This window comes from Neophocaena asiaeorientalis, unplaced genomic scaffold (assembly GCF_003031525.2).
Source record: "Neophocaena asiaeorientalis asiaeorientalis breed wild unplaced genomic scaffold, Neophocaena_asiaeorientalis_V1.1 scaffold975, whole genome shotgun sequence".
Classification (NCBI taxonomy): domain Eukaryota; kingdom Metazoa; phylum Chordata; class Mammalia; order Artiodactyla; family Phocoenidae; genus Neophocaena; species Neophocaena asiaeorientalis.
The window spans coordinates 998,766-1,024,452 of NW_020173266.1; the positions used below are offsets into that span (position 1 = coordinate 998,766).

A 25,687-nucleotide genomic window follows, 5' to 3' on the forward strand; every position below is an offset into this window, starting at 1 on the left:
TGTTTTATGTCTAAGAACTATAATCGCAGAAGCTATAGATGTCTACAAAAATGTCAAAATCTTACTGTGTCCTGAGAGTTTTACCTGGTAACTATCATGTTGGGGACCCCCAAATATGACCAGACAGAAATGTGGGTGGCACTCCATTTGTGGCAAAATATGGCTGGACAGAAATGTGAGTTGAACCCCATATGAAGCTAGGGTCCTACCGAACTGCTGCCAGCCCTCAGGGAAATTACAGTGGCCATTATGAGGAACATTCCAATTAGATAAAATCTTTTAAGAAGTGAACTTAAGGGCTTCCCTGGTGGTGCAGTGGTTGGGGGTCCACCTGCCGATGCAGGGGACACGGGTTCATGCCCCGGTCCGGGAAGATCCCACAGGCCGTGGAGCGGCTGGGCCCGTGAGCCATGGCCACTGAGCCTGCGCGTCCGGAGCCTGTGCTCTGCAACGGGAGAGGCCACAGCAGGGAGAGGCCCACGTACCGCAAAAAAAAAAAAAAGAAGTGAACTTAAAAGCAAGGGATACATATTTTAATTGGTATGCAAAAGCCTCCAAAAGGGTTCAAAATTTCAAAATAGCTCCACTGAAAGTTCTGTTGCAAAGAGCTAAGAAAAAATTAAAGATATAAGAGGTTCCTAAAACAAAAGACTGTAAGACTGACGTCACTCCAGTGGTCTCCTCTTTCCTCCTTTACTTAAGTATTCATTCTAGTAATCCTGTCTGAATTGTCTTTTCCACTCTAAAGAGAACAGGAGACTGTAAACAAAAGCCCACCATGTTAATGGCCTTACAGACACCCCCATGCCTATCTTCGAAGGAGGGCCCCCATATGGACACCTCTCAGAGTTGATGAGACTTTGAGGGATCTTCTGGTAAACTGCTACACTATGCCCTTAGCCAAGAAAAGCTAAAATTGAAGTGAATAAAAAACAGGAGCCTGCAGAGGGGATCCAGGGAAAAATGGCAGAAGCCAGAGAAAGGTAAGAATTCTTACCAAACCCAGTTCTACTGAACCTGTCCATAGTGCCCAGGTGAAAGAGGAAAATAAAATTTCAACTTGTCCCTTCCTTTCCAAATACAGATCCATTAGTTATTGATCCTTTCTCTCCCAGGGATAGCCATTGCCTTCTTGCTTGTTTTGCTTGATGCCCTAAGTACCTGGCTTGGCTTTCTGCCTGCCTGGGACATGCAAGTTGTCAGTTCTTTCTTTTGCTTGCCTTTGGGTGACTCTAGATCTTGTGAATATAATATCTTTTGCACCCTTTTGGGGGACACCTCGAGTCCAAGAGTTTGTTCAATATTACCAGAAATATCCATTGTTTGCCCTGGCTGAAAACTGACAAGATATTTGAAAGGATTTAATAACTTTATAACCAGAGGTTTGGCCAAATTGGAAGCTGATATTCAGAGCCTGACAGATTAAAAAAAAATTTTTTTGGCCATCTTCTCTAAGCTAAATGTAACCAGAGAGAAACACTCCAACATAGGTAGAGGGGTATGTCAGTCCATTAGCATCCAGGCTCCAACCCAGTTCTTTAAGGAATTGAGAACAACTGTCCTTATCTTAAAAGTCTTTGCAAAGCTATAAGTATAGCTCTAGAGAACTGCAGGAAAAGAAAAAGGAGGTGGGGAAGGGGACTTTAAAAAAAATACAAATTGCTAAAGCAGCACTCTTGCCCAAAAATCTAGTTCAAGGAAAATTTTTAAATGAAAACTGTAAGATCTCTGTTTATGTCTGTCTGTATGCTCATGTGTGTCTATATATGTGTTGTAGGTGTGTGGCATGTTTCTACCTTTGAATGGTATTGCTAAAGTTAATTTGTAAAAGAGCTCCATTTAACTGGCTTAAACAAGCAAGCCTTTTACAAATTTAGGATTCAAACTAACCCAAATGCTTTTCAAGTTCACATGATCTGCGATAATGTTTGGTAAATAAAGGCTAGTTTAAGTTTGATGGTTTAATGAAAATAGATATGCCTTTAGAGTTAATAACATTGAATATAATGCAGACAAAACTTTTTATTCTACCTGGGCTTATTAGTCAAATAAATTCATGTTATCTCTTGCAAAATTTGTCAGCCAGAAAAATAACCTAGAACATTAACAGACTTTGTCTAATGTCTCATGAGGTTTTTGTGGGTGGTCTAAACATAATTATTGAAAACAAGTAAATTAAAAGGGTGTAAGTGAGAGAAAAGTTTCTAGATGAACTTTTTCGTACTTACCCCAAATCTTTCTAGTATCCTGAAACCTTAAAGTTTTGCTAAGTTGAATTAAATGATGGATAGTCATTGAATATCCAGACCATTTCCAAATAGGATAAAATATTGAAACATTTATTACTGGGCATAGGTTTATCCACTTTTTGCTTCCTTTCACAAAGGAATTAAAGATATTTGGGTCTATTAGCAAACATCTTTTGTGCCATTGTGAGAAGCATTTTTCCAGAAATTATAAAAAGTATTTATAAGTCTGCCAGTAAACAGAATGCTGATATAAATGACAGTTTATAATGCTTACTTCTTAGTTTTCACTAGAAATTAAAGGCTACTAAGAGTTAAATATTCTTATATGTGCAGTTAGTTAAGCCTACTAGAAATAATAAGGAAAAGGAATTTTACATGTGGTCAGGACTAGATTAGTAGAATGAATTTAGTTAGGTAAATAAGTTTGAATATCAAAAGTTGGCTGGTGCAAAATTGGAATTTGGTTTTTTCTCTGTGAGAAGGTCAACATTTTTTGTTTTCTATAAGTCTGTTCTTGAAAATAAGAGATTACGAAAGGTTTTTCTTTAAGTAATCTGCCTAGAAAAAACAAAGATATTATATCTTGTCAAAATAATCACCTATGTTCTCATTATCAGGTCATTGATTACTTAAATAAACCTAGTCCTCTAGATATTAAAAGAGCTAAGTTTTGCTCAGAACTATGTAACCTTCAATGTCTACCTAGGAAATCTTTGTTATTTTGATTAAATAGGTAACTAAGTATTGTTTCACAATGACCTATGACCCTATTTGATCAAGTTATAAAATCTTCTGATATTTTTGACAAACTTCCCCAAAATCAAATTCTAAATGAAGTCTTTTTGACCTTAAACTAACATGGAAATTTTCCAGAGGGCCCCTGGAATGTTTCAAAAGATTTGTTCTCTCTCCTTATAAAAAGGGAGATGCTTATTTGGTATTAATTATGCTTATTTGGTATGTTAAATTACATGGGAAGCATGTAAGAAGTAATACAAACCTTCTTTATGTTGTGTTTATTACAGGTATATAAGTATTTCATAAATTGTGTGAAATTCCTGGAAATCTGATATGTCCTAATTCCAGTTATTATCTAAATATGTTGTATGTCACAGAAATAACTAAATATGCTTGTTAATTCCATCAGGTCTTTAATAATGGACATTTTTTAAGTCTTCTGTCATTTGCAGAGAGCTATTGTTTTACTCTGACACTTTGCAAAAGTCTTCTGGCAAAAGTATTTCATCTTCAGAAAAATTCAAGAAAATAACTTTTTGACAAGTGCAGGCTTCTGATAACTTGAAGATCATAAAACTGAATTGGTAAGCATAAAGCCTGCCTTTGGATATTCTTGGAAGGGATTATACCAAGTCCCCTTTACTATTCAGATGACAGCGAAACTTCAACAATTCAAGCCTTGGGTACATATTTCACTGTTAACAAAGACTCCAGCTGACATCTGGTCCCATCCAAATGCTGGAGACCTCCAAATTAAACTGACTAGGAAGAGAAGTAGCTGACATCAAGGTAGACTGCTTCTTCCCAAGACACCAGATCACGACTTCATGCTTTAACTAAACGTGAAACCCTCTCTTCTCCTTTCCTTTACTCCAGCATTGGCCTGGAAAGATAACACCACCATTCATATCTCCCAGGCCATTGCTAAGAGAAGTAACCTTTCAGACTGCTGGATTTGTCATCAAAAACTTGGATCTGTCCATGAGGCTAGAGACCCCTGGTATGTTTCCCTGTCTCTTATTAATACCCCAAATTTGGGAAACTTTGTGTCCATGTTCTATGCAAAGAAAGGGATACAAGGCAAGAATAACCAGAGTGCAACTGCCTACACGGTCCACAGACCCTTAATACCAGGAGGCATGCATGATTCCAAATTAACTCTCTTTGACAGATCCCTACATCCCTGATTAGGAGTAAATGTTAATGAGGAACCTCTCTTTAACTTTTGAAGATGTTCCAGATTCTGTTGCGAAGATAAGAGCTGCCCAAGAAAGGTCCTTAGACTCTGTGGCTAAAGTTATTCTTGATAATAGGATAGCCCTTGATTCTGTTTGAGCTGAGCAAGAGTGTGTGTTGCAGCCAACACCCCCCGCTGCACTTGGATTAACACTTCTGGGGAAGTTGAAACAATTACATAAAATCACTGAGCAAGCCACTTGGCTTTAAAAAGGTGACTCCTTCAATGAGGTCTTGATTTCAATTGATTTCGGTCTTGGGCACCGTGGCTCAGAAGTGCACTCCAAACATTGGGAATTATCCTGCTTATAATAATTATAATAATCTCCCTCGTGCATCGTGTTCTGGCAAAAGCTTTAAATACCTGTTCACAGCCACTAACCACAAAGCAAATGATCTCCCTAAGACTGGAACATCAGGAAAGGAACGAAGAGAATAACCAATTTAAAGATTGTGAACCTGAAGATATAATCTTTGAATATCACAGGGGTAGAAGAAACATCATAACCTATGGATACCACCAAAGGGATGATAAAAACCATGAGAACTTCAGAGAGGTAGCTGAGCGTGAGGCTAATGCCTTAAAGTTTGATCACTTCTTTCAGTTAAGCTGAAAGTCTGATCAAAAGGGGGGAACTGTTAAAAAGAAAAGCCATAGGCCAAAAAATGGAGTCACTTGTGCTAGGCCACACCATGAAACCGGGGCTTAATACCTAACCTAACTGAAGCTTCAACCTCGCCAGAAATGTAGTCTTAATTGGTCAGTCAGGAATTTTCTGGTCAGCACCAAGAACGTAATCTGTCACGTGGGCCCTCACCATCCCCAAAACGAAGAGGTAACCTGCCACTTAGACCCCTTCTGTCCCCCATACGTAGGATACCTAGGTCCGAAATAATCTTTTTTCTTTATGACTTCCTTGTTCTGCCTTTTAAAACCTTTCCCGTTTTGCAGTCCTTTGGAACTCCTCTCTACTTGCTAGATAGATGCTGCTGATTCATGAATCATTCAATAAAGCCAATTAGATCTTTAAAATTTACTTAATTGATTTTTTTAAAACAATGCATAGGGTGCCACAGGATTCCTTCTATGCTTTCACTCTGGCCTTTCCATCCATGGGGATGTACCATATGTGTGACAGTCTATTTGTCTGACTACCCCCAGTCTGGAATGTCATCAGCTTTGCCTTGTCTGTTATGTATCCCTACAATGGAATGACCCCAGGAAACCTGGAAATATAAATCAATTACAAGGACTCTGGGAAACTTATAGCTACTGCAAGGACTCTGCTCTCAAGTCAAGTAATCCATGGATATTTCAGGAGCATAAAGTAAGTAATATTTCTTTTCCTAAAAAAATTACTCCTTTCCACTGTGTTTATAAAGATTATACCAAAGTTTTATAAAATTTCCCAAATTTTTATACCAAGTGATGAATGTTTGAAGAGTAAACGAAATACGTATGTTTTTATTTTCATAGCAACAAAACAATTTTTTAGTAACTATGGTTACATATGGGATGTGAGGAAGAAAACATGATTCCTCCTCCAAAAATGTCATTTTCTGTGAAAAAATTCTGAAGTATTTATTAAAAGAATGTCCTTTGAGGTATGTATCTGTCCACTCCCCTGAAGATATATGAAAAGATATATTACTTCCAAAAGCAGGTAAAATCTACATAGTTCACTTTTTTAAAATATGAAAAGTTAAAATGAGATTTTTCTCTCAACCAAATGTCCATTTGAATGCAGATGAAACCCAGGGGAGGTAAACGATGTTATATAGACAACATGTCTGGCTTTTAAATATCCTAACAATTTCAACAAATACTTAACAAAAAAATATGGTAAACGTTTTCAAGTTCTGACAAAATCTCATTGCATTGCTGCATTTATGCCTTTCCAGAGAATACCTGGATTCCAACAAGAAAGTCTTTCCAGCAATACTTATATGTGAACTGACTCAGCAAAAAGGTATCACACGCTAAAGCCTGAGAATTCATATGGAAGCTTTTAAATAAGTCTCAAGTGCAATTTCATGAAAACTCAAGAACTGCTCAGAAACTAGGCAATAGCTATTCTTGTTAGAGTCAGATTAGAAGTTTTGAATCTCAAACGTTATTAATATTATCAATAATTTAAAAAATTATTTTTAATTCAGTTACAAATACGCTTATGTATAGGCATGCTTTTGTTTCTACTTCAAAGAGGATATAAAAAACTGAGTTCCAAAACTTATGTTTCTAATTAGTAGCATCTTTTTTTTTAAACATCTTTATGGAGTATAATTGCTTTACAGTACTGTGTTAGTTTCTGCTGTACAACACAGTGAACCAGCTATACATATACATATATCCCAATATCCCCTCCCTCTTGCGTCTCCCTCCCTATCCTACCCCTCTAGGTGGTCACACAGCACTGAGCTGATCTCCCTGTGCTATGCAGCTGCTTCCCACTAGCTATCTGTTTTACGTTTGGTAGTGTATATATATGTCCTGCCACTCTCTCACTTTATCACAGCTTACCCTTCCCCCTCCCCATATTCTCAAGTCCATTCTCTAGTAGGTCTGTGTCTTTATTCCTGTCCCACCCCTAGGTTCTTCATGACCTTTTTTTTTTTCCTTAGATTCCATATATATGTGTTAGCATACGGTAAAGAGTGTTTTCTTAATTTCACGTTCAGATTTATCATCATTTGTGTATAGTAATACCAGAGATTTCTGTGCATTAACTTTGTATCCTTCTACTTTACCAAATTCATTGATTAGCTCTAGTAGTTTTCTGGTGGCATCTTTAGGATTCTCTATGTATAGTATCATGTCACCTGCAAATAGTGACAGCTTTACTTCTTCTTTTCTGATTTGGATTCCTTTTATTTCCTTTTCTTCTCTGATTGCTGTGGCTAAAACTTCCAAAACTATGTACACTTTAAATATGTCCTGCCACTCCCTTCTGGCTTGCAGAGTTTCTGCTGAAAGATCAGCTGTTAACCTTATGGGGATTCCCTTGTGTGTTATTTGTTGTTTTTCCCTTGCTGCTTTTAATATATTTTCTTTGTATTTAATTTTTGACAGTTTGATTAATATGTGTCTTGGCGTGTTTCTCCTTGGATTTATCCTGTATGGGACCCTCTGTGCTCCCTGGACTTCATTAACTATTTCCTTTCCCATATTAGGGAAGTTTTCAACTATAATCTCTTCAAATATTTTCTCAGTCCCTTTCTTTTTCTCTTCTTCTTCTGAGACCCCTATAATTCGAATGTTGGTGCGTTTAATGTTGTCCCAGACGTCTCTAAGACTGTCCTCAGTTCTTTCCATTCTTTTTTCTTTATCCTGCTCTGCAGTAATTATTTCCACTATTTTATCTTCCAGGTCACTTATCCGTTCTTCTGCCTCAGTTATTCTGCTATTAATCCCTTCTAGAGTATTTTTAATTTCGTTTATTGTGTTGTTCACCATTGTTTGTTTGCTCTTTAGTTATTCTAGGTCTTTGTTAAATGTTTCTTGCATTTTCGCTATTCTATTTCCAAGATTTTGGATCATCTTTTACTATCATTATTCTGAACTCTTTTTCAGGTAGACTGCCTATTTCCTCTTCATTTGTTAAGTCTGGTGGGCTTTTACCTTGCTCCTTCATCTGCTGTATGTTTTTCTGTCTTCTCCTTTTGCTTATCTTACTGTGTTTGGGGTCTCCTTTTCGCAGGACGCAGGTTCGTATTTCCCATTGTTCTTGGTGTCTGTCCACAGCGGCTAAGGTTGGTTCTGTGGGTTGTGTAGGCTTCTTGGTGCAAGGGACTAGTGCCTGTGTTCTGGTGGATGAGGCTGGATCTTGTCTTTCTGGTGGGCACGTCCACGTCTGGTGGTGTGTTTTGGGGTGTCTGTTGCCTTATGATTTTAGGCAGCCTCTCTGCTAATGGATGGGGCTGTGTTCCTGTCTTGCTAGTTGTTTGGCATAGGGTGTCCAGCACTGTAGCTTGCTGGTCGTTGAGTGAAGCTGGGTCTTGATGTTGAGATGGAGGTCTCTGGGAGATTCTTGTCATTTGATATTACGTGGAGCTGGGAGGTATCTTGTGGACCAGTGTCCTGAAGTTGGCTCTCCCACCTCAGAGGCACAGCGCTGACTCCTGGCTGGAGCACCAAGAGCCTTTCATCCACACGGCTCAGAATAAAAGGGAGAAGAAATAGAAAGAAAGAAAGAAAGAGGATAAAATAAAATAAAGTAAGATTAAAAAAAATAAAGTTATTAAAATAAAAAATAATCATTATGGAAAGTATTTTAAAAAGTAAAGAAAAAGAAGAAAAAATGAACAGACGGACAGAATCCAAGGACAAATGGTGAAAGCAAAGCTATACAGACAAAATCTCACACAGAAACATCTCAAAATCTCAAACAAAAAGAGAAAAGGGGAAACAATAATATATCTTGCTGCCAAAGTCCACCTCCTCAGTTTGGGATGATTCGTTGTCTATTCAGGTATTCCACAGATGCAGGGTACCTCAAGTTGATTGTGGAGATTTAATCCACAAGCAATCTGGGTTGTAGGTTTTTCCCTTTCATCACTTTAAATATGGTCCTGCCAGGAGTTTCTGCTGAAAGATCAGCTGTTAACCTTATGGAGATTCCCTTGTATGTTATTTATTGCTTTTCCCTTGCTGCTTTTAATATTTTTTCTTTGTATTTAATTTTTGATAGTTTGATTAATATGTGTCTTGGTGTGTTTGTCCTTGGATTTATCCTTTATGGGACTCTGCACTTCCTGGACTTGATTGACCATTTCCTCTCCCATGTTAGGGAAGTTTTCAACTATAATGTCTTCAAATATATTCTCAGTCCCTTTCTTTTTGTCTTCTTCTTCTGGGACCCCTATAATTGGAATGTTGGTGCATTTAATGTTGTCCCAGAGGTCTCTGAGACTGTCCTCAGTTCTTTTCATTCTTTTTTCTTTATTCTGCTCTGCAGTAGTTATTTCCACTATTTTATCTTCCAGGTCACTTATCCGTTCTTCTGCCTCAGTTATTCTGCTATTGATCCCTTCTAGAGTATTTTTAGTTTCATTTATTGTGTTGTTCATCATTACTTGTTTGCTCCTTAGTTCTTCTAGGTCCTTGTTAAACGTTTCTTGTATTTTCTCCATTCTATTTCCAAGATTTTGGAACATCTTTACTATCATTATTCTGAACTCTTTTTTAGGTAGATTACCTATTTCCTCTTCATATGTTTGGCCCGGTGGGTTTTTACCTTGCTCCTTCATCTGCTGCATTTTTCTCTGTCTTCTCATTTTGTTTAACTTACTGTGTTTGTGGTCTCCTTTTCGCAGGCTGCCAGTTCGTAGTTCCCGTTATTTTTGGTGTCTGCCCCCCAGTGGGTGAGGTTGGTTCAGTGGCTTGTGTAGGCTTCCTGGTGGAGGGGACTGGTGCCTGTGGTCTGGTGGTGGGGCTGGATCTTGTCCTTCTAGTGGGTAGGGCTGTGTCTGGTGGAATACCTGTATATCTTTTTTTCTTTTCCTTTGTGCTTGTCTAGTTTCACTTGAAGTGCACCCCACTCTTCAGACCAGAGTTCCTAGTGTGAAATGGCTGCGCCCAACACCTCAGCTTGGCAGGCCGTGTGCCTGAGCGCTATGCTCCACATGGGCAGCTCTCTCTTTCTCTCTCTCTCTGTCTCTCTCTCTCTCTGTCTCTCTCTTACTCTCACTCTCTTTCTCTCTTTTTCTGTGTCAATTGTGTAGTCTGTCAGAGTCTTATCCCCCTGGGAAGCCTCACCAGCAGCTCTGCCCAGCCCTGGAGCCTTTTTATTCCCTTTGTGCTTATTCTGTTTTTACTTGCTCATAGGGTACTGCATGCAGAGGCCTCGAACCCAGCACTTCAGACCAGAGTTCCTCGTGGAAATCGGGACACCACGACAGCTCAACTCAAGATGGTGGCGGCGAATTATTAGCATCTTGAATGATGACTTTGAAAACTCCCGAATGTGCTCACACTAATTTACTTGAGCCTATTCACACAGCTGCAGTTAGTGATTTCTGATACATAAACTTAAACAAATGCAATTACATACTTCTTTGGACCAAGAAAATTGGAGCTGCAGGTTATATTATGCATAGTAGCAGTAGTCATTTTATGCATTTCTCTTCCTTGAAATAATGTGAATATACTGAAGTGTGGTTTTATGTTCCCATCATGCTTTGCAGGATAGGACCCTTCAGATGGCACTGAGAAAAACAGTCAGCTCTGCATTATCTTTGAAATCTTCCAGGCCAGGCCTTACACAGTATTGCCTCACTGAGCACAACCACATGGTAGTCCAAATGTGACAGAATTCATTAAAAATGAAAGGCATGCAGTCCAGGCTGCCTGTCTGTATTTCCTCACCAGAGACTGAGGGCTAGGGGAGGGCCAAGGCCGTGAAACAATGTAAAGGAAATCGGCCAGAACATCAAGATATTCTAGCCAGCATCTATTGTATCCTATAGTAAATTGTTAAATCGATGTCGCCTACATGGCTGTCAAAGGTTATTAGAATGAAAAGTCCCAACAACTGTACAAAACTACATCGCTTATTCAAAATCACTTAAGAAGAACTAAAAAGAAAATATGTTTGTAACTATGGCGAGCTACTGAAGTGTCCATATAGCCGAACCATTTGTTTATAGAAAATAAAAATGAGTACATGTATTTTACCTTGGTTTTTGCATTGACATTTGCTCCCTGCTTCAGAAGAAAGTTGACCATTTTCACGTTTCCATAGTGACAGGCCACAATTAAAGGAGTGTAACCAAGCTATAAATAATAATAAACAAATAAATTACTACTCTAGTAGTTAATACTCAAGGGGAGAGGGGGGCATGGAGGGAAGCAAGTACAGGAAGAAAAGTGCAAGTCATCCTGACTAGCTGAAGTAATGAGGGAGAGAGGGTAAACCTAAGTCTGCAAAGTTGGAATTTTTTGTGAAGATTCCAAATATCTGCTATCCATTTGCACTTGCTTTCAGCAAAAATGGAGAACCATTATAGATTTGTGAGCAGGAGAGTCATAACTAATTCAGAATGGGCTTTGAGGAGGGGGAACTTGGACTTGTGGTGACTTGAATGGGGGCTACTGGGAATAATCCAAGGCAGAACCTGTCAAATATTACAGTGACTCGCTTTACCTTTGTGTGAGCATCCTTGTCAGCCCCATGCTTGGTGAGAATATCAGCAACATTCACTTTATCTTCCTGGGCTGCAAGGTGTAAGGATGTGAGTCCACTCTATAGAGAGAAGGGAAGCAAAGGGGGTACAATTGAAGAAGAAAATACATTGTATCATCTATAATACTATGTCTTGAAAAATCCTGAAAAGTTCACAGCCTCTCTCTAGAAACTGCATTTTCTGATATCTAAGACAAACCCTCCAAGTTAATATGACTTTCCATCTAAGACATACTCTCTAAGTTACTCAACACTTCCTTCAAATTACATTTTCTATACTGTGTACTTATATTATGATGTGAGCCTTTAAAATAACTCAGCTAGTAAGCTTCCAAACAACATCTATTTCAAACCCATCTGTGCCTCCTGTTGAATCAATTTATTTCCTTAAATAATGGACCAACCGGTTACTACTTCTACATTATAACCACAGCAATAATTTATATTTTCATCAATAAAACATCACATCAATGAAAAAGATGTCCAGAGTTACAGGAAATGAGTTCAGAATAATTTTCTCCAGCATCCAAAGATAGTACATTATTTTGGGGGTTCCTCTAAGTGCTAAATAGTGACCCCATCATTTATATATTGCCCCATAAATTTGGCCAGTTTTATGTAAATGTCCTGGCACACATACATCAAATAATTATTTGAATATGCAATTAAAGTACAGTTAAGAATTAATAAAAGATGAAAGAATAGAGAAAGGAGGAGGGAAAAGTGGTTTATTCAGTCAATGCCACAGTCTGGCAGCGTCACTACATATGCAAGTATCTCCCATCAAGCAAAATTGAAATTTAAAGAGTATCTTTAAAACCTAAGTCATTTGTATGTTTAACTAGTGTTTTTTGAGTACCTTTCACATATCAGGAAGTGTTCTAGGCACTCGAATATATCAGTGAATAAAAGCTTCTGCCCTTTTAGAGCTTATATTCCAGCTGACAGTATATTCATGCCGTATGTTTCTCTCCTGCTATATTGTTCAAATACCTAGTATATTTATCCTCTACCTGTACATCCTGCATCTGTATACTGAGGTATCTTACTTGTTCTGAATTGGCACCCCCTCTCCCCCAATTCACACCCAATTAAAGTTGACCATCCCATGGCTTTGCAGGCCTGCTTTACTTCTATAAACTGACAAGTTCTCTGACCTTTAAAAAATCGAAGTGGGGGCTTCCCTGGTGGCATAGTGGCTGGGAGTCCGCCTGCCGATGCAGGGGACACGGGTTCGTGCCCCGGTCTGGGAGGATCCCACATGCCGCGGAGCGGCTGGGCCCGTGAGCCATGGCCGCTGAGCCTGCGCGTCCAGAGCCTGTGCTCCGGGGCAGGAGAGGCCACAGCAGTGAGAGGCCCTCGTATTGCAAAAAAAAAAAAAAAAAAAAAAAATCGAAGTGATATTTACAGAGAAAGAAAAAGTTCTCCAACTAGAGAAAGGGCTTTATATTTAAGAGTCCAAGGCTTTTTGATTCTTAGAGTGCTGGCTGAGCTCAGCTTTTGTTTTTCCTTTTTTTTTTTTTGGCTATGCCGTGCAGCTTGTGGGATCTTAGTTCTCCAATGAGGGATCGAACCCAGGCCCTTGGCAGTGAAAGCGCTGAGTCCTAACCACTGGACCACCAAGGAATTCTGGAGCTCAACTTTGAGTTTCATAAACCATGAGAATGAGGTGGAATATGCACTCTTTTGCATTAAAATGTTATCACTTCTAAACAAATAGTATACAGTCCTAAAGTATAAACAGTATGAATATTAGGATAAAACAGAAGATTATTCTTCATGTTGTTTTTCTCCATATTAAAATAGCAAACATAAAAATATTTCTCCTTTGAGATCATTGGTCTTTTAAAAATGTTATTGAAGTGATCATCAAATATCTCCAAGGCATCTTTAATGGCCTTTCAAATATATGTGCTGTTTTCTACATGACTTTGCAGAATGGATTTTCTACAATATAAGATTGCAAACTAACAACCAGTATGAAAATCCTCTATAGTTTATTATGGTAAAATTGCATACCTAAATCAAATTATGTAAACCTTCCTAATAAATTAAGAAAATAGAAGATGCTGAAGGAGTTCTTTTCAAAAAAAGTAATTTATTTCCTAAGATGTACCGGTGGACTTTACAGTTGGTTTTACTATTACATGGTGATTGGACAAGGAATGTAATATCATTTCTATGTTACAGTTCTTACTGAGAAATAATCATTTAGAGAATATGAAATTACTGATTTTAGCTGGTCTTAAGTAGAAAAAGAATATATGTAATTTACAAAAACAGGAGAATTTATTATCAGCTTTGCTTATTACCTGAGATACTTTCACGGTTGCATTATCTTATAATTTATTTATTTCATATATAACTTATTAATTATTATAATGTATAATTACAAATAATACCAACCAAAAGCCAGGGTCATATTTTTATATATTATATTGTTATTCAGATATATCTTAACATATTTACTAACATTTTACTCTAGTAGCAAATATCAGTACATCATGCCTTTGTTTTTAAGACACCACCCAATGTTGAAATCATTGTTATAAAGATAACATAAATACTTTGTGATTCAAATTGAATATTTTTCTCCATTGCTGCGTGGAGAAAATATTCAAAAATACTCATTAAATATTTGCTGATTGACTGCTAAAATTCTCTCAAAGGAAGTAATATGTTTAGAAGAATACTATCAGGGAGAACATAGTGAACTGATTCCAGATATGTATCTATAATTTTTATGAATTAAAAATTACACCATCAGAAGCACTGTGTGATCAGTTTCATGAAATGTCTAGAATTTCCATTCTACTCAAAATTTTGCCTGATTTGTTTATGGATTTCTTGTGTTTATTTTTTAATGAAGATTTGTTTTTAATGGACAATAAACACTTACATGACTCATTTGTATACTGATGTTAAATGAAATATTCTACTATTGGTTTCATGGTGAGACTATCCCCAGTGGGGTAAAAGACCACCTGAGAGGCATGATTTTAACGACCACAAGGAAATCCATGCCCGGGACTTTAATGACTGTCTGACACACTGAATTTCACCATAAGGCTTCATCATGTTCATTCTTGTTAAAATGCAAATATCTTTTGGAGGGCTAACCATGTAATTAGTTTCACCATGCTTTAAAAAAGGGTCTCAGAGGCCTTTCGATAGAGAAGAGAAAAGTGCGTAAGGGCAAGGGATGTACTGGAACACTTCTGAGTGATAAAGACACAGAATAGGGCTCTAGAGGCATTCAAGACAGCCTGTCTTTTTCACAGCTCTTTCTAAAGGACATAAGCTACACAACCCATTTACAAATGTTATTAAGACCAACTTACAACTGAGTCTCCAAAAGTACTAATTAATTCAACAGTGAGATGTGGAAAACATCTTATTTGTATATTTGTGGAAAATCCTAAGAAACTTAATTTTCTCTAAACCCACACCACGTGTTACAAAAAATATTAGGAGATCTAACTGATGAGCTAACTTATAAATACAGGCTCCAATTTTTTGTTTCTCAGCAGCTGGCTCCAATAGAAGTATATATAGATATAAATATATAGATATAGATACAGATATAGATAGATATAGATAAGATAGATAGGGGTATAGCTATATATGGAGAGAGGCTGACATGTACTTGTAAAAATCTAAATATTTGAATAATCTCTTTTTCTGATATGTCCCTAACTATTACTCTATTAGAGCTAATATGCTGTCCACAAAGGCTATTCTCTGGACAGGTGCTTTATCTGACCACCTCCACAACAACCAGCCAAGCTAGGCTCAACTGAAGCTGGCTCAGAAATCTTTATTTTACTGAGTTCCCTGCTCCCAACCAACAGGTGCCTCGGAAGCTCAGCCCAGCTGAAAATGACTTAGGTCATGGGCACAGACCAGCAGCTTAGAAGCAATTGCTTGGGCCGGAACCCAGACGAAACTGCCACCTCTCTCCCTCTCTGGAATTTGGAATTAGGACCAGCAGGTACCATGGCAATCTGGACTGACTGCTTGAATTGCAGCGATGCTGACTATTGGCAGCTATAGGGTAGCCTCTTTGGTCACATACACAGAGACGCACAGGAAGCAGATCCACAGAGAGAGGCAAATGAAACTGACTTGTCGGGAAAAGTCAAGATACAAACATGCAGCCCTACAGGCAGAGTCTGTGAGCCTCGCTCCTGCTTCCCTGTGATCTTCCGGTCCCTCATGAGGCTTGACTCCTTTGCTACACTTGAATTCTATGAGATATTTTTGTTTCTCTTTCAAACCTGCCCCCTTTTTGTTCCAAATTATCTTAGATTGGTTTCTATTTACATTCATTCAGAAGACTCTTCACTAAAGCAAGAGGCAAAACCGGAATACCTTGGTTGACATGTGGATATTTGCTCCCTTATCCAGAAGCAAGGTGACCATATCTGTGTGCCCCTCTTGCGAGGCCAGATGGAGTGGAGTGACTCCTTGCTTTGTCACAATGTTCGTCTCTGCTCCATAGTTCAGGAGTGTGGAAGCTATCTGCATTTGATTCTTCTTGGCAGCAATATGTAAAGGAGTATAGCCATTCTAAAAAAGTAAAGATAAAACACATGTAATTTGTAAGCTTATCAACTGCCGTGATATATGTCTGAAGGAAATAAGAATCTCTAATCAACAGAAAAGTTCAAAGTGCGTTTATACTAAATCCAAATTCTTGCCCATCATAAGTTTCCATCCAACAACACCCAAATCTTTGCAACCCATGTCACAAGGCACCCCATTCTACTTACATGTAAGACAGATATAGACACAAATGCCCCAAAGCTTAAAATCTCCCCCTCATAATGCTGCCCCTGAAGAGCAATAAGCCAGATTCCTCTTTTGTATGACCGTCCTTTAAATACCTGGTGATGGTTTTCGTATCTCCCTTTAGTCTTCAGTTTTCCAGGCTAAATTTCCCATTCCTTCAACTATTCCTGACAGAAGCCCCATTTCTAGAGCTCTCTCCATTAAGGATGACCTGCTCTGGACTGATTCTAGTTTGTCGATATAGCTCTTGAATTGTGTTGCCTGGAACTGAATACTACATTTCACACATGGTTTTAATAGAAGAGAGTAAAATGGATGTCTATGGTCTTGTTATAACATTCCTACTAATGTGCTTCGGGTTGGGTTGTACTTTTTACTCATTCAACAGCTATTTAGTAGGTACCTAGCGTGTGCTGGTCAGTGTGCTAGGTGTGGGGATATAGAGGTGGACAAGACCTGATCCCTGTCCTAAAGGGACTGCATTCTGGCGAAAAAGATATTAATAAAATAGGCTTCTATTAATCCTATTAGGTTAATTAATTAATTAATCCTATTAGGCGGTCAGTTAAAATCCTGGATCCCCCCCTTCATCTCTACAAACTGCTCAAAAGTAGCAATAAGAGGCTACTAGTTTTATGTGGGAGTTTGTGGAGAGGACCAGAGGAACTCATACTTCGTTTACAACAGCCAAACTTTAAACCCCATACTTAGTTAAAAGAACAAACAAACAAAACCCTGGAACAAGTGTAAGTCTGGAACCTGTATTGTTTCCTTTCCTTTTCTTTATCAAGTCAGGTAGAATTTTCCATGAAAAATGCGTGATAGAAATGAAAAACAGTGGCTTTGCCACTGACTGTGGCATGCTGAAGGGAAAGACTGCATATTGATCAAGGGCTTCTTTTGAAACTCTAAGAATTTTAGGTCATGGGAATTCCTGAAGTCTAACTGCAAAGGGTACCAAAAAAATACAAAGGAGTTTTGAGAACTTAAATGCCCTTATGTGTTGTCATGAAACCTTGATCTTCAAATGTCCCTACATTATCTATCTACTCTGTCTTCGTTTCTCCAAGCCAAAATAAGCATCTTTCAGTTCAGATGAATATTTCCCTCTAAGCTGCTCAAGAAATTCAGCAGCTCTTCTTGGAAGTCCTTTCATAGGTCCTTGATGTTCCACGTCCTCTAGAACATTGCACTTGGACCGTGGGCTCTGTTGAATAAAAGGGCACATAGATTTTTGTGGAACCTATAAGTTTAAACACTTTTTTGGCTACGGTGGGCTTTCTTCAGCCCCATCTCCCCCTATTTCTGCAGCACAGGCTTTACCAAGGCTAAGCAAAGAATCAGTAAACCTACCAAGTTTAGGTAAAGTCAGAGACCTACGTGGAGAAGGACAGGGAGGTTTTAACATAACAACATAAGAGATCATCAAAGAGAGTGTCAAATTTTTAATAATATAAGAGGTCTGACTGACCAGCAGATACTCAACCTGCAAGTCTGAAGAACCCTCCTAACTCCACGTAGAGTCAAAGTTTTTGGAACCAAATAACAACAGCAAAACCCGATGAAGACTAAGAAAAGATTCCGGATTTTGGTAGAAAGAAGCAAAGAGGTTCTAGGGTCCAAGGGACCATGTGTGTTGAGAGATGGGGTGGGGAACTGTAGTGAATAGAGTGTCAAAAGTGGAGTTAGGGGTGGGGTCCAACCAACTGGCAGCCTCTCGGAGCGGCCCCCGAGCTACAGGACTCATGCTGATTGACAGGCGAGGTCAGATGAGTGGAAGATACTAGAGGAGCCTCCTGAAGCCCCCCTGCTGTGGACCCTAGAGTAGAGGATGCTCTCCCTAGTGTTCTGGACTTTGCTCACGTGTGCCAAAGAGTAAGGACCACACTCTATAGAGGCTGGAGATCATGGGTACATGTGTCTCTTTAGAAGAACCATACACGTTATTTTATAAGTTAGGTCTTCTCTCCCTGGTACATTGAGAGCCCATTGTGGGAGGAGAACACGTGTTTTATAGTTTTACTACAATCCCTTCTTTATACATATGTGTTGTATTTGGTGTTGATAAAGTCATATCTTTGTTCAAAATGGTCAGCCTAGAAAGTTAATGAAAGCAATACTGGCATGTTAAATGAGCATTTTTTTTTATTCCATTGGAATAGTCGCTCAGTCTTCATTCTTCCTTCAAATCTATTGAGAACCCACATAATACTGAATGAGACACCTCAGAGATATGCAAATATGAATATAACATGATTAATGTCCTCAAGTAGTTTATAATCTAGTAGGAAGAAAGACATAAAACAAATGCATGATTGATGAGATTACAGAGAAAGGGTTATAAAGAAATAAGAATGGTATGTACAATAAAAAAATTTGTCCTGCTCTTTTGACAGTTTAAATATTTTATTATAAGCCGTATATTTGTAGCAATAAAATATGTGTATGTATATATATATACATATATAGATCTATATATAGGTATGGGTACAAAGTTATACATATATAATAGTTTATTATATATAATTTGTTTATATACAAAATATACTTTCACATAGAGTATTCTATTTTATTATATATGTATAATGTGTATAATTTAAATAGACATGTGAGCATATATGTACATAGTTATATAACAGAAGTGGAATAATTCTCCTCTACTGCTTTGGGATGCAGTAGACCCAGTGGTTAAGAGTGCTGCCTCTAAAGTCAGATTGTCTGAGGTCAAATCCTAGCTCTGTCAATTAGTAGTCATGTGACTTTGGACGTACAAAGTAACCTATTTAAATCTCACTTCCTCATCTATAGAATAGAAATCATTATAATACCAATCTCATGGGATTATTATGAGATTAAATGAGATATTGCATGTAAAATGCTAGGCACAGTGTTTGGCATGTAAGTGGTAGCAGTTGTTGCTTTATTATGTCATCTAACATAGCATGAATATTTTCCCACCACAAGAAATATTTTTCTTTTTAAATAAACTATGACATCTTCTCAATATATATTTACTGAATGAATAAATGAAAGATACAGTGATGACTTTATCTGTTATATGACATTTATGTATATTTTCAGTGTAGTACAGAGGCAGCTCAAATGGTGGGAAACACTCTGTCCAAAGGTTTAAGTCTTAGTTGGAGCTATTTTATGAGTTGGTGCTACACATACCCCCAAAATGCATTTCTAGCCTAGGAACTTGGAAGGATGTATGCTATAGTTAACACGAATGAAACATGTAAAGAACAAAGAGTCTTTCATATAGAGCACAGTGAAAAATTTGAAGTCAGAAGGAATGAGTGAATAAAAGGGTAGGTGTATCACGACATTCTGTTTATACGAGAGAAGGGAAAACCTGAACTACCTTTCTTAAATTTAATTTCTCAAAACTCATACTTGTGTGTCTAAAACACTGAGTGTTGGCAATCAGAGTCATCTTTATTGGTTCCTTGGGACGTCCCCTTAGTATTTGCTGACTTGTAAAAAATCTTAAAAGGCTTTGGGCTTCCCTGGTGGCGCAGTGGTTGAGAGTCCGCCTGCCGATGCAGGGGACGTGGGTTCGTGCCCCGGTCCGGGAAGATTCCACATGCTGCGGAGCGGCTGGGCCCGTAAGCCATGGCCGCTGAGCCTGCGCGTCCGGAGCCTGTGCTCCGCAACGGGAGAGGCCACAACAGTGAGAGGCCCGCGTACCGCAAAAAAAAAAAAAAAAAAAAAAAAAAAATCTTAAAAGGCTTTGTGGAAGCAAACTGTAGGGGGAATAAAAAAAAAAGGACAATAACCAAAAGCTACTATTGCCAGGACTGGTTGCAGTTATATCAGCACCATGTGCTTAAAAAACAATTCCCATGTCCAGTCAGATTAGAGTTACACCCTACAGTCTGTAAATCCTTTCTGTGGTCCTCACCTTGGCAGTGGCATGAGGGGAAGCACCCTTCTCCAGTAACAGCAGCGCCACCTTCTGGTTGTCATAATGAGCAGCAACATGGAGCGGGGTAAGGCCATTCTGTAACGGGTGTGTTGAAGTTTCAGTATTAATAAATTAGCATTAGCGGCCCTGAAGCTGCCAGGATGCAAGGAAACTGGTATCGATTAAGTCCATGTTAATTAATTAATATAGTCAATAGGAAAAAATAAAAATAAATACCTCATGATTTTCTTATTAGAAACGTAACTAAAACTGAAAATGATACGTTGAGCTTTCAGTTAGCACAGGGCACCTTGATTCCACCATAATTAAAATCTAAAATGCCATGTAAGGATTATTACGTTAACATTCCAAGGATTCTTCTTAACATAGAGAAGTTCTGGGCCCTGTTGTGACAGGAACACACATTTGAGGCACAGCTCTTCTAAACACCTTCTGAATCAGTGTATATGTGGGCAGGTCATGGACACCGCCATCATATCTATTTGGTATAGTTTCATCCGTTACATTCATATTCCTTTAAGAAGAGTGAGCAAAATATCTTGAAATGCAGATCTCCCAAGCTTCCAACTTGACCGAGTTATATAACAAACATATATGCTTGAAAACTTTTACCTTCCCTGCAGAATCTGCAGCAGCACGGCGTTGTAAGAGGAGTTTTGCCACATCCAGGCTTCCATACTTGGCTGCTACGTGCAAGGGCGTGAAACCCTTCTGAAAATGTGAAGAACAAAAGTAAAATGTAGCAGTTTTCTTTGTGACGGCTAACAAAATCTTTTTTTACTGGTTAACATATTAAGCAAACTTATGTTGATTCTCCATTTGGGAAAAATACTGGGAGCGTTAAATGTTAGCCATAAACAAGGACTAGGACAAAGAATAAAGTTTAACAAGCAAGAGTTTGGCTTGACAGACTGAACAAAAGAAATTTTATTTTTAGGGCTTAGAGACTGAAATTTGACGTTCTAGGCTTGGAATTTATGTGTCAGTAAAATGGCTCTGATTTGTGAGTGAAAAAAAACAAACAAACCCTGTCTTTTTCTTGCCTCTAAAATTAATAGGATTGAGACAGTAGTACCTCCTGTCCAGGCCTTCTCGTTTTTCCTATCCTTTTTATAATACCTGAATTCCAAATTTCTTTATTTAAGGTTTAGGGTATTTCAGCAGCAATGATTAAAAAAAAATTATCTGTGATTCAGTTGATCGCATTTTCTGCAGAAATAGCAAGATAAAATGGTGGACAGAACAAAAACAGTTCACCGTTTAAAAAGCACCTCTCGTCCTGACTTTTATCCCTTGTCTCAAGAGACCCACACTTTATATAAGACCAATTCCTTTCGGAAAATACACTCTACTTCTGGCAGGATGTTGAGCTGATTAACATCAAACTTTTAAACTGCTGCTCTCCTACATGTTTACACGTACAGATTCTATGTCTTGTGTGCCTGACCAGTGTCACTCTCTGTAATTAGCAGTGTGTTACAAATAGAGCTAGGTCCCTGGACTCAGATCTCAAGGATGGCACAGTTCCTACACCATGATCTCAAATCCATCCTCTTGGCCAGACAGTCTAATCACATGTTCTTCGGGCACTATATTGGGAGTGGGAGAATTCTAAAGCTGACCCGGGCTTGCAAAACACACACAGCAAACATGCCTGGGTTAAGTGGTCTAAGATAGGGCTTATCCTTCAGACCATTTAAGCCTTCATCAGAATACAGAATATTCCTCAAGAAGCAATACTGCTTTTTCACAGTGTCACTACACAAATTATTTTTAGCTGAGATGTCATTTTTCTTTTTGCTCTTTTGAACATTAGGTACTAAGAAGTCCTTGGAGGAGAGTAAATCTTCTGCTTTTTCCAAGTGTGGGGCAAATATAGGAAGTCCATTTAAGCCAACATTTGTTGTTAATGCTCTCTTCCCTCTAACTCAATCCACACAATGACCGGAGTGACACTCAGGATGAAGTCGAGTTCCCTGAGACAAGCCATGTGGTAAGAAAGAAAAAATAAACTCCTTATCCTTAAAGTCTTGCTGGAATAGCGGTCCAGCCCCTTTATAAATTTGGAAACTATTTTTAGGCAAAACTACATAGAATCTTTACTGCAGAATCACAAAATAGAGGTCGGGAAGCATCTCTCGAATCACACGTCTTCCTTCTACCCCTATGTTAATCTCATCAGGATTTCATTTACCCTCTGATATTTATCAACACTTAAATAGCTTTACTGATGATGAGACAGCTACCCTTCAGAACCCCAGTCAGTTCCACTGTGGAACTGTTTTGTTTAATAGTTTCTTCCATTTAACTGTCCTAATTTACTATTGCTTTAGATATATTTTTAATTCTAAAAATCTTTGGAAGACAAGGGATTATGTTTTATTCCCTATTTCTGTATTTTATATATCTAAATTTCATTTATTTATTACCTTCATCTGATGAGACAATCACCCAGTCTCTCTTGGGTTATTATTACTATTATTATTACACAGTTGCCCCTTGAACACAGGTTTGAACTGTGAAGGTCCATTTATATGTGGATTTTTTTCAATAGGCAATACTACAGTACTACACAGTCTGCAGTTAGTTGAATCCAAGGATGTGGAACCACGGGTATGAGGAACCCAAGATACAGAAGAACTGTGGATATGAGGACAGACTATAAGTTATATGAGGATTTTCAACTGTGTGAAGGGTGGGTGCCCCTAACCCTCTCATTGTTTAAGGATCAACTCTATGTTTGTTGTTTAGTTTATGATTTTTAAAAAAAAATATTTTAAAAATCCTTTCAACCCTTCTGATTTCAGCATTTGAATAATTACCAACTTCTTACATCAAAGCACGTTAGCCATGGCTCACGGGCCCAGCTGCTCCGCAACATGTGGGATCTTCCCGGACCGGGGCATGAACCCCTGTCCCCTGCATCAGCAGGCGGACTCTCAACCACCGCGCCACCAGGGAAGCCCTCAAAGCATGTTTTACAGCCATAGGCAACCAGGTAAGTCGTAACAGCCAGCAGGCTGCTCCTACCTCTAAGAGGACAGATGCCACCACAGTACTTCAGTTCGTACTTGCAAACTCCCTTCTCCCCCAGATGCAGTATTTGTGCCCGTTCCTTAGTAATCTGAATCACTGTTGTATTTGTGGGAATTATTTTGCCCTGTGAATAATTCACTTGTTGTAGGCTATAATCTGTCTCATTCTTCTTCTCTTCTGTACTAGTCCAATTTCTTTTGCTCCAACTAGCTGTGTTCGTGTTTTATTCTAAGTCATATCCAAAGAGGGGATCGCAAATATAATGCATCAAGTGGAGATAAAATTACTCTGCCCTAGTTCAAAACTTTGAACATAAGTAAAATTCTTTGTTAGATGACAACTAATACAACTAATAAAGAGTGACTCTCCAGCCCAGTTCTGTTTAGACACTGTGTAGCTGGTAAAGTGTAGGGAGCAGAAAGGGCATAATAGCTGACACCAGGGATGGAAAAATGCAAGATTATGTGAAGTGAACGTAGTACTAAAACTCAACAAATACAGTATTGCCAATCTAATGCAACATTATCTTCCTCAGTAGTAATACTAGCTCAATGTATTTGGGAATTGTATTTTTTTTCTATAACATATTCATGGGAATATATTATAGATTTTTATCATGGAAAGTAAAGAGAAAATAACACTTGCTTTATGGAAATCATCTTACTTAAAGTTCTAGAGGGAATTCCCTGGTGGTCCAGTGGTTAGGACTCCGTGCTTCCACTGTAGGGGGCCCGGGTTCGATCCCTGGTCAGGGAACTAAGATCCCACAAGCCACACAGCGTGGCCAAGTCATAATAATAATAATAAAGTTCTAGAAACAACACCGGCATTAATTGGAAGAAGAGAATCCAGCCCTCCTTTTGAAGATATTATATGCAATCTCACAACACCCCTTGGTCATTTAGAAAATGAATCTAAAACATTCAAAGAGGAAGAAGTCGGAGGCCTACAGGAGATCTACCTTTCTTGACACTCTATGATTTGGGATTGCTCCTGGTCCGTGCCAGCATGAAACCATTCCTCTTACCTTGGTAGCTAAGGAGTGGGCGGCTCCTGCTTCCAGCAGGACTGATGCCACGTCTACCTGGCCTTCCCTGGCAGAGATGTGCAGTGGCGTGTACCCATTTGTAGTGGCCGCATCTGGGTGAGCCATATGTTGTAGGAGCAGCTGAACAATTTCTGTCTTACCCAGGCGAGAGGCAATATGCAAAGGCGTCTGTTCCTCCTACAACTCAGATCAAGTAAAAAGTTAGTGCCAGGACAGACCAAACGTCACCAGTAATACATTTCACTCAGATGTTTCATGATGTCTTCTTGGAATCTCCAGGAACCCCTACCCAAAAGGAAATTACTGCTACTCTGACTACAATTTATATCTTGTTATATAGAATGACCTGTTTGGTCACAAAATCTTCCTTCAATTTTTTTAAAAGTAGATATTTCCATGAACTTGGTCACTGTTTTCTGGGCATGCCAAAATGTTTCTCAACTCATTAAGGCCTCAGCCTTCACTTATGTTTAAATATAAACCAGCTCATGGTTCTGAATAAGAAAGAAATCTAGTCCAGAAGCCCTAAGACCTAGATTCTCATCCAAAAGCTTTCACTAAGAGACAGTATTTATTCTGGGAACTGTATCAAGAGGAAAAAAAAAGAGGGATGCTGGGAAAACTTTGTTCTTACTCCACTCAGCAAGCCAAGGATACAAATGCTGGTTATTTTCTTCAAGGAGAGACTGTGGATAAAGAAGATGTTGCAATCTGATTTAAAAAGATGTTGTTCCAGGAAACGTTGCAGATGGGTCTGGGACTTACATCCAGGGCTTCAAAGATGAAATGGAAGCCTGGCGAGGAGCAAATGGGGTTAAGTATTTGCCAAGTGCTTCTCATTTAAAAACAAGGAGAGGAGACAGCTGGTATAAGGGACAGGAAGGACACGCTGGAGAAGGCTTAAGAAATCACCTGACTCTAATGTGTGGTCAGGAAAATGTTTTCAGTGTTAAGAAAACGAGGCCAAACCATTGTCTTGATAAAAGAAAATTGTGTGTAACCTTAGTGATGAAAAGAGGTATATCTCTATAATCTGCCCAAGGGCATGTCATAACAAAGGTGAGAAAGGAAAAGCTGGGCCAACTTCCAGGGCTAAGAATGAATGGAGAAGGTAGAATAGAATAGGGAGAACTGTTCAAATAAATGCACTTTATCTTAAAGTTATAAGGAAAAAGTATTAAGTGGAAGGTACAGGAAGGGATGAAACAGCACTGCATGCATTTCAGGGTGGTAAGAACTAAATAATAAATGTAATAGTACAATTATTTTAGCAATAGAATTGGAATTTTAGAAAGATTTGCACCTTATAAACTTCCTTCATGTATGATGCATACCTGACAAGTCCTATACTTAGACCTGAAAGGAAGGCGTAACATATATTATTCAACCATTTTCCAGTGAAAAGAGATTAAGAGGAATTAAATGAGTTTTCCAGGACTGTCCAAGGTTACGCAGCTATGAAAACAGAACTTGAATT

The 25,687-nt window shown here is 38.5% G+C and overlaps 1 protein-coding gene across 4 annotated transcripts in view; it reads right to left on the reverse strand.

The window, feature by feature from the left end:
- The window catches only part of ANK2 (ankyrin 2), a 238,632-nt gene that overhangs the window by 92,217 nt on the left and 120,728 nt on the right, over positions 1-25,687 (reverse strand). For all 4 annotated transcript variants that reach the window (XM_024745661.1, XM_024745659.1, XM_024745658.1 and 1 more), the window contains exons 14-19: positions 24,190-24,387; positions 20,739-20,837; positions 20,103-20,201; positions 15,776-15,973; positions 11,366-11,464; positions 10,897-10,995 (exon numbers count right to left, since the gene is read on the reverse strand). In XM_024745661.1, the coding sequence (XP_024601429.1) occupies positions 10,897-10,995; positions 11,366-11,464; positions 15,776-15,973; positions 20,103-20,201; positions 20,739-20,837; positions 24,190-24,387 (792 nt within the window). The remainder of the gene's footprint in view (positions 1-10,896; positions 10,996-11,365; positions 11,465-15,775; positions 15,974-20,102; positions 20,202-20,738; positions 20,838-24,189; positions 24,388-25,687) is intronic.